Source organism: Etheostoma cragini, chromosome 19 (genome assembly GCF_013103735.1).
Source record: "Etheostoma cragini isolate CJK2018 chromosome 19, CSU_Ecrag_1.0, whole genome shotgun sequence".
In the NCBI taxonomy this organism is placed as follows: domain Eukaryota; kingdom Metazoa; phylum Chordata; class Actinopteri; order Perciformes; family Percidae; genus Etheostoma; species Etheostoma cragini.
In genome coordinates this window covers 14,430,805-14,440,775 of record NC_048425.1, presented here as the reverse complement: position 1 = coordinate 14,440,775, position 9,971 = coordinate 14,430,805, and the positions used below count along the sequence as shown (strand labels likewise).

At 38.6% G+C, this 9,971-nt stretch overlaps 1 protein-coding gene across 5 annotated transcripts in view; it reads left to right on the top strand.

The window, feature by feature from the left end:
* Positions 1–5,880, top strand: part of kcnip4 (Kv channel interacting protein 4) — a 133,280-nt gene extending 127,400 nt beyond the window's left edge. For all 5 annotated transcript variants that reach the window (XM_034901319.1, XM_034901315.1, XM_034901318.1 and 2 more), the window contains 6 exons: positions 2,284–2,353; positions 2,892–2,962; positions 3,589–3,696; positions 5,053–5,157; positions 5,249–5,311; positions 5,395–5,880. In XM_034901319.1, coding sequence (XP_034757210.1) covers positions 2,284–2,353; positions 2,892–2,962; positions 3,589–3,696; positions 5,053–5,157; positions 5,249–5,311; positions 5,395–5,442 — 465 coding nt within the window. In that variant the 3' untranslated portion in view covers positions 5,443–5,880. The remainder of the gene's footprint in view (positions 1–2,283; positions 2,354–2,891; positions 2,963–3,588; positions 3,697–5,052; positions 5,158–5,248; positions 5,312–5,394) is intronic.
* Positions 5,881–9,971: the final 4,091 nt, after the last annotated feature.

Here is a 9,971-nt window from a genome sequence, read left to right as displayed (position 1 = left end):
CTCCTGGTCCAGGTACGGCCAGGGATGTAGAAGGGTTGGCTGGTCTTGCTGGCTACCAACCTCCTGGTCCAGGTACGGACGGGATGATAACCTGATAACCAGCTTCAGTGGAAGCTTGTACACGTAGCTGCAGCTTCTCAGTGTTTCCTTCACCGATTCAGGTCGGGGGGGGGGTTCAATATCTATAGCAATCAAGATAAACATCAAAATTGGCCAGAATTATCCTTTAATCAGGCCCACAATATAAATCCAATACTCATCAGTCTGTCCACCACGGAGCATAATTCTCCACATGCCAAATCATTTTGATTTATGTGCCAGTTTAATGAGACCAGCACCACAAACTCTCAGGCTTCATTGAATCAGGTTGCAGACTGCCAACCTACAATTTGCAGACAGACTTGTGCTCATTCTGTCTCTATAACTCCCCCAAAATTCTTGACCTCATCTCACCCCATAAGATATGCAACTGGATCTGTGAGACAACAGAAGAAGAGTGTCAGGAGATTCACCCAGACAGACAACCTCAAAGCATCCTCTTAGCTTAAAACACAAGGAGCCCTTTTGAAGCGAGACATCTTTATATCTTCACCCCCACAGTTCTATTTCCTAACATGGCTGATCAAACATGGTCACAGGAAGGAGGAAACCCAGTGTTCCTTGTGATTTGTACTAGCTTGTTCACACTGAAAAATAGTTTTAGTTTCTTAAACAAACGTAAAATAGATTTTAAATCCAAACATTTCATTCTCAGATAAAGAAATAGAAAATGAAGAAGTATACATGTATATTTCCCCTATTTGTTTTTTTGCTGGCTGTTTTCAACAACTTCCACTATGGCCGTTGTTTATTTTCTTGTATAGAGACATATGTGCCTCCCGGTTTGGAAATTGTCTATTTAGGGGGAGCATTTCCCCAGTTCCAAAGATTCAATATCCTGCTGCAGTGTGCAGCCTCACATCAAGCAGAAATTGAAGCTGCAAAACTGTCTGCCTTTATCACCACACTGTGCTGAGCAAGGTTATCCACTGAGTCTTTGCTTGGCCCGTTTCCTTTAAAGGGATGTTATGTAAGATTCATCAGTCTTTTCTACTGAATGCTCCCCAACAACCACAGGTGGGTGACATTGAATGACTGTGGACACGATATCTATTGAGGCTGGGAGGGTTTTCAGTTTGAATACCACCACATTGAACAGGATCCTGTATCATTTACAGTATTACATGCTGCCGGTCAGAGGAACTATCAAGGTTTAGAACGGAAAATGTCCTTAGTGAAATAAAATGTTAACCCTCTTAATGCATCTTACCTCAATAGACTGTCAAATAAAATGATCCAGAGACGAACTAGCAACTCGGTTTGAAGTGAAAGAGTAACTTTACATCAGGCTGAAAGACGGTGGGGGATAATTTCAGTTGCTCCCAACAGTGATGTCACAGTGTACTTCACACAGTACACTCCTACCTCCCTCAGGGTTCAACAATAAGGATCGGCCAATGCAATTTAAACCCCTCCGGCTAGTATTTATACCACTTGCCCGTTCAGGCATCTTCTTGTCAAAATCATTTCATCATTATCAAGAAATGAGTTGGCGCGGGATGCATTTGACGTTCTTTTTCAAAAGAAATTTACACGTTTGACTTTTTTTTTGCCCCCAACGCTTTTTATGAGATATTGCAAAATGACATATTTTCACAGAATTCTTGTACAGGGGCCAATAAAAATTGACCGGACAAGTAAAAAAAAAAAACGTATCACTAAAACACTGTAGGTTTTTACCACTAGAGGTTGGCAAAAACAAGATATTCAGTTGCTGTTAAGTTGCTCTTTAAATATTAAATATTGTCATATGATTTCATATTTTTTACATTTTTCCTTATGTAATGTTTGAGCACATGGGAAAGCTGGCTTTAGTTTGTTTTCTTGCCTTAAATGTTTAAAATCCTCTTTAGAAGTGTTTAAAGACATATACAACATATTTGTCTGATAGGGTTTTTCCAAAAGGTAAAAAAAAGAAAAGTTCAAAAATTCTTAAAATGACAGATACTTCTTCCCCTCCATTAAAAAATCTGAGTCTATCAATATGTAATTGCTGTTCATTTTATAAGTTTAACCATTGGACGCCAGTGTGCACTGGAGCTTTCAGTTCCAGTCACACTGATGAGTTGCATATTGGACCATGACTGGCACTTCTTAAACTCAGATTCAAGGCGATGACTTTGATACAGGAAGAAGTCTTTAATACAGATGCTGAATGATGTGCTATTCCATTTTGTCTTCCAGGAATGCCCAAGTGGGGTCGTCAACGAAGAAACGTTTAAAGACATCTACGCACAGTTCTTCCCACAAGGAGGTGTGTGTCGTGTGAGCCTGCTGGTTTGTTTTTGCAGCTTGTGTTATCTCCTCTTCGGGCTGGACTGACACAAATTGCCTTTCAATCGTGTTTAGACAAATTGCACCGAGTCCAGAGTAGTTTTAAGTTAAAACGTCCATCCAAGGAGATGTATGGGTGTGAGAGAGAGGAAGAATGAGAAAGCAGTTTTTATTTATGCATGCTGGTGTTGTTCACTGCTTGCTCTCTTCATTATGGAAAAGATTGGAACAAGATGGAAAACATTACAAGGCTTTGATACATACATTGTCAGAAAGAAGAAAGGCAGACAAGTATATGTAATGGCTCGCCTCCCGGGGAACAATGGGAAAACTCTTTTCTCTAAGCATGTTGTTCTTCTCTCTCATCATGACAGAAAACCCGTTCTGATTCCGAGTTCTCCTGAAACGCTATGGAAATTGGACCCATTGTCTCTTGTTTCTGATGGTGTTGATTGAGCTGTAATCACAGCAGAGGTTTTTTTAAATTCAATACAAATGTTTTTTTTTTCTCCCCATAGATGCTTCAACATACGCACATTTCCTGTTCAATGCATTTGACACAGACCACAATGGCTGTGTAAGTTTTGAGGTAGGACCCGCGTATTCCTCTTCCTAAAGAATCAATGCGTAGCATACTGCATGTGTGTGTGTTGAGAATGCCAACCATCGCAAAAGTCTTGTCCATCACTGAATTTTACTACAAAACTACATCAAACTAAACATTTTTCAACTCTGTGAGCCCCTAAGGAATTACACTGTGGCGTTATGTAAACTGCAACCCCAATCATTTTAAATTAGCCCAAGTAAGTCCACTTGAGATGCTATCAACATGTGATAAATATTTATGAAGGGCATATATTTGCTTATTAGGACAGAAAAGATATGATTATGCCAACCCAGAGCTAATGTGCAGTGAAATCAGTTCAAAAGTATGGGGAGTCTCTGAGGGCCAACACAGATTATGAGACAGTTAATAACTTGAATAACAAGGAATTCTGATTCCTAGCATCTGTAGTACTGCTGTTTCATCATTTGCCTCTAATTAATGCATGACATAATATTCTTGCAGAAAGGTTGAGGCATGAAATCAGCTGAAATACCACCTACATGTAATGTGCATGGTGACTATTTTTGTTTTTGTTTATCTCATAGGTTTTCGAGTACTTGTTGTTTACATAAAGCTCATTTTTTAAATGTCTATATTTTCCACTGCAGGATTTCGTTATGGGCCTTTCTATCCTGCTGCGAGGCACAATCCAGGAGAAACTCAACTGGGCTTTCAACCTGTATGACATCAATAAAGATGGATATATCACTAAAGAGGTATGTCCCAACCGTCAATCAACGAACAACCTAAATATCCTCCTGTTATTGGAAGTAGATTTCAAGGCAAGAGTTTTTCTCCATGGTACAGTTTACCCCCCCAAAAAGCCCATGGTCTGGCTGAGGTCAGGATGCTAACATGCTCACAATGAAGATGCTTACATGGTGACGTTTAACAGGTGTTCAGTCTTTACTGTGTTCACCATCACAGTTTCTTAGCTTGTTAGCATGCTAACATAAGATTAATTTCACAAAACACAAAGTACAGGCAGGTGGTGATGTAATTTGTTTTGCAGGCAATTGGTTATAAATGCCAAAGGATGCCAAATGTGAAATGTCCGTTATGATAATGATCGATCATTGTTATTATCAATAATGATCACAATCAACCATTTATGTCACCAGGGCAGGTTTAAGATGATTACTGACTGAACGTAGAACGAATCTCAGATCAAACCAGTTATGTGGTTTTGATTAAATGCGAATCAAGATTCTATTACTGTATCGCTACTTGTTGTACTCACTTCTAATATCTGGACCAGGCCCTGCCCCCACTGGCATGTGTTTCTCCGAGCTACGTCGTTCCGTTGCTCTGATAGGTTGTGGATCTTTTCAGTGGTGTCCGGAGGCATTGTGGTTGCCACTGTTGATAATACTCATGAGTATTGGAAATTTGACTCAAAAACACAACTGTGCTCGAGGAGATGTCAGAAAAGAATCAGTCATTAGGATTCATCGTCCTGGGATCACATCATGTCATGGCAAGCCATCAGCACGCTTGATAAATATTGCTTTCTTGAATTTGAATTAAGTTTAAATTTGTTTTTTTGCATTTTTGCTATTTATTTTTGAATGTTGTATTTGTATTGACCTTGGGTATTTGTCACTGCTGCGAAGCCAATTGCCCCTCTGGGGACAAATAGAGTTCTACTTGACTTGATTCAATACTAGTGCTATATGTGTCAGGTGCAGCAGCCACTTCCATCCCTAGAGCCTAAGAAGTCGACAGTAAAACAGTTACTGGATAACCCTCGAACTTCACAGTGAACAGTTTTCATAGAGACTCTTTCATTCAGCAGAAGTAGATCCAATAAAAAACGTCGACAGTAGGGTCTGTGGATTAGCCAGAGGAACGGGTACATTGCCTCTTTTCAATTTCCAAATGTCATTTTTCAAATCTTTGATGGAATTCCGTTCACATTCACCTTCCAATTGAGTTGAAGTAGCAGCAGAAATATCTAAAGCTCAAAATGTCAGGCACAGGAAGCCAGAGTGATCTGCATGGCTCTCCATTTGGAGTAAATGAGGAGTGGCTTTTTTGTAATTTGGGAGAACTGACTATTGTCTGTGTCGCAGGAAATGCTGGACATCATGAAGGCCATCTACGACATGATGGGAAAATGCACGTACCCCGTCCTCAGAGAGGAGACGCCTCGTCAGCATGTAGAAGTATTCTTTCAGGCAAGTGTGTCGTTGGCAGCGCTCGCTGCACTGTAAATGTCCGTCCGTTTAGAGGCCGCTTCTCATCTGTCCTTGTCTCCGTCTCCAACAGAAAATGGACAAGAATAGAGACGGAGTGGTAACCATCGACGAGTTTATCGACTGCTGCCAAAACGTAAGCGGGACATCCCGACACATGTCTTTACTACTGCTGGCCCACTGGTGTCTTCTCATTACGTTGTTTCTATTTGTGCGCAGGATGAAAACATCATGCGGTCGATGCACCTCTTTGAAAATGTTCTTTAACTTTTGGCTGACTGCGGAGGCTTTGGAAGAGGACATCATCTTTAGCTCGGCCCAATAACTGACATGGACTCATACTGTGTACTGCGTGCTATGCAGACTTTTGATCGTAGATAAAATATTGTTCATTACTGTGGGCTGTAAGTAGAAGTAGGCAATACGGTGCGAACACTCTGGAATGAGATGCAATTTGAAAACGTTATTGAATACAAACCTTTATTAGATAAAAAATAAATAAAAGAGTGAAAAAGGTGAAAATGAAAAAATCGTAACTTCGAGCTCTCCACCATTACTCTCTGGAGAGTCTTTCTATTCTGCAGACTGCGTTACACACACGGGGAAGAGATTTGGGTTGAAGGGGTTTTAGAGACAATGCTTCCATCTCTGCAGCCTTGACTTTTATTTACTGCCAAGTGGAATCACTGTGACTTTTTACAGCATAAAAAACCAGAACAAAATAGCTGAGGTAACTTCACCCCCCCCCCCCCCCCCCCCCCCCCCCCCCCCCCCCCCCCCCCCCCCCTGTGTTTTTACATTCCAGACTGGCTCTCAATTCCAGAGTGTTCTTACCCCAACTTAGTTACCCATTGTGGTTGGTCTTTTTTTTTTTTTTCTCTTTAAAGCATTTAGAAAAAAAAGAAAACATACCTTTTTTAAAGTGTATATACTATAGATAAAACATTAGATAAAAACTCTATGAGAAACTTTTAGACTTTGTTCATGTTTACTTGCCAACTAGAATGAGACAACACAAGGATTGTATTGATGTCAAAACCGGACCATATTATCAGTGGTTTGTCTACAGAAGCACACAGGTAGCTCCGTTTCCCATGAGTTTAGAATAAGACAACGATATCTTTTATCATAAGATCAATGCTGCTTTCGGTGGATGTTCATTTAACTGTATGTATATTTCCTGTAAAGTAAACCATCTATCAACATGTTTTTAATTTTTTGAAGCACTGTTCAGGAGTTTACACTAAGAGCAGTGTTTGAGGTTATTTATATGGTGTTATGCTCATTGTATAAAAGATTGGTTGTACAGTATTAAAAAGAACTTCTTTAGATTTGTTCATATAATTCACTGTTTTAACCTGAAAGAGCAGTGGGACACTGTAACTTTGGATTCTACACTCGGCTAACACGCTTTCTGCAGTTTTCGTCCTCCTCCTCGTCCAGCTGCCCTCACCCAGTCAGCCTGATCGGTTCCTGCTGCCTGTGATTAAAGCCTTGCTTGGCCCCAAATGTGAGCAAACACAAGGCATGCTGGGTACTCTCACTAACTGACTTCCTGTTGCTCGTTGGAAACTACTGGGGAAGTGTCTGGACACTATGTGAGTTACTGAGTGTTCCAATCTGACTTTTTCTTCTTCTTTTCACAATGATTGGATATTGGATACAGGAAGTAGCCATCCACCCAGCGGAATTCTGATTTACACTTCAGAATTGGTTGATGTTTGGAATTCTTTGACAACTGATCATGCTGTTTTACATTCAAAGGGTTCATACAGTATTTCCCTAAACTGTATAGTCACAACACTAAGACAGTGTCCTCAGTGAGGCATGTTGGCCATCCATTAGTTTAGCAAAGAACTTGGCATTTTTTCTCAATTGTTATCTTTTTACTCACGTTATTGGAGATAATGTGTTAATTTCCATCAAGAAAATGCCATTTCTTCCTGTGATTTATGTTTGTTTGCCTTGCTGTTTGTAAAAATGTGATATGTTTTTGGGTTGGCAACTCCGTTTTTTATTCTCAGAAATACAATTATGAAAAGTAACTGCTTAAATGGAGGGAAAACTTAGTTTGCAACATTACCCACCTCTGAATATATCTTCAATGTATCCCAGTGGATGTTCTTTCTTAAAACAACCTAAAATTTCTACACTTCTTCTGTAAATCATATCCAAAGTCAGCTATCTCTGACAAAAGTGAAAAAAATAAACTACACCTTAAACTTTCAAATTTGTGTTAAATTACTTAATACACTTAAGTAACACAATTTAAATCTGTCTAATATTGCACATTTGCACACGGTTATCAGGATCACTTGCATTCTCAAAACTTTCCTCAGAATTTAAAAAAGTTTTTTTTGCAGACTTAAACTAAATAAAAATAATTTAAAGTCAGAATTTTAAGACATCTCCACCACTAGCAGAAAAACTAGATTTTGTAGATTTTCATTCAGGAGCTGTACAATAAAATATCTATATATGTTAACACATTTTATTCTGTCTGTAATTTTGGAGCGTACATACACTTCAATTCAGAACAATTCCAGTTCTAGCTTTGCAAGTTTAACATGAGATGCATTGTAATATCTCATGGTGCATGCTTTATAAACAAGATAAGCAGACCACGTTGTGGATCAAAAAGCATATTATTCTGAATTGTCTCTGACTGATGAACAATCATGTGCCGCCCCCTCATGGTGGCAAGAGGATAACACACACTAGGACATAAATACTATTTTCCAACAGGAGTAAATCTCATAAAATGAGAAAGAAAATGAATATTGTTTGATGTGTATATATTGCTTTTAGTGTTCATTTTGAACTGTGCCCTTGTACTTGAATATTTAAAAACATTGTGTAATAGTAAACTATCCAAAATTCCATCTCGGATACTGTACAGTAGATTTAATGACAAGGGTGACCACCGATCAGCAGACTGAATGTGCACATTTTGCTAATGGTTACCTGATGTACAGCACTGTAGCCCCTCTGCAAGGAAGTACGTCAATTACATTTTAAATTGAATACATTTTCTTCAAAAGCAACATAAATGTATGAGGTTTCTCTGTGTTGAATAGTTACACAATTATATTCACACTTCTAGATACATTCTTTGATGAATTTTCTGCACTGTACAAAGGCTAAAAGAATAGAGCAACAATAGTTATGTCAAGAATTTAATTCAGACAAAATTTGTTAGGGGTTTGAAATAAAATATACATGGCACACAACGACCGTGAATGTCCATAAATCAACTCAAAAAACAACCGTCTATTTTTCCAGTTCAATTTATATCACCTCTTTAAATATTAAGGTACTCAAATTACCTGAGATAAGTTTGCATACAAACCAAAACGACTGAAATAGACCTCTAGGACAAATACTTTAACATATGTTTCTAAAACTATCATATGAACTTAAGGCAAATGGTCATATTTTGCAACCATAGGTTATGTATTTCATGTACAAAAAGACTTTTTGTAGGCCACACATAGACAAACTGTATCAAATGCATACATGAATTACACAGAGGCAGTTACCTCTATAAAGACAAGCAATGCAATGCAGTATGAGCCCATTGCTGTACTCAAGACTGAAATACTACATATCATTTTAACAATTTTGCAGATTATAGTAAGTGTCACAAGGTTTTATTAAATTTGGCTTCTTTAACACTAAAACGTAACTGATGGTTTTATTGTCCTGCACAGGTCAGATGTGTCAGTTGGCACCTCTTTATTTCTGTTATAATATGGCAGTGTTGGAGGTGGCTGAAAGTGTTTATCAAAACAAATCCCAACAAGAACAGATCATTATTATTTTTCATGTTAGATTGTTGTATGACATCTGTAGGGAAAAGCTTGATATTTGGTCCCTAACCTTCCCTTTGATGCCTCTCAGAACCATTAGCGATCCAGCCCCTTGATCCTCCCTTTTTTAGTTCCAATACTGACTCGTGCAGTGTAGGAAAAGTGTGTCGTTTGTCCTTATGTAGAGCAACAGCTGTGTTCGTTTCATTGTAATCTCAGAATACCAAAACATAACGTTTCTTTGCGTCACTGCACGCTGTGAAGATCAAGTCTCTGCTATACATGGTCAAAGAATTTGATTTGATTTTTGGGGATGTGGGCGCATGTGAATCCAATGTTTTGAATCAGTCCTGGCAACAGCGACATAGTTTCTGCTAAATTATGAAAAACCCGGTACTGTGGATACACTACTTGCGTGTAGGTTTATTTTAAAACATTTTCCACTGGACAGCAGAAGTGTGTACAAATGTAGAACCCTTTTATAAGTCATTTAAATATTGTAAATTGTATGTGTGCATTAATTATGAAAAAAGAAATGAAGGTTTAATGAGTTACCGAGACTCCATACATATTCAGTTTGTATGGGAGAAAGTTGTGTATAACAAAGACTGGCTAACTTTACTGAATTTTAAAGTGAACATCTACAGTGTTGACCACAAATAACCCCTTGTCTTGATTCTGTAAACCTAAAACCTAAAATGCAAAACTCAGTTGACTGTACTGTGGCGATATACTGTATGGTGTATTGCTTATGCTCGTAGGCGTTATACCATAATGCATTTCAACCTCAGACACTGATGTCATTCCAGTCTCTGCAGTCCATCACACAAAGTATCTGTGCAGAAAATGCTGGATGTGTTGTTCATGTTGTTCTTGGAAGTTCCTCAGGGGACAAGTGGTTATTTGAAGATTATACTGTGTGTACACTAACATGTGACAAAAGCCTTGTTGGAAAGGCAGCTTTTGACTCAAGAATAAATCTCAAAA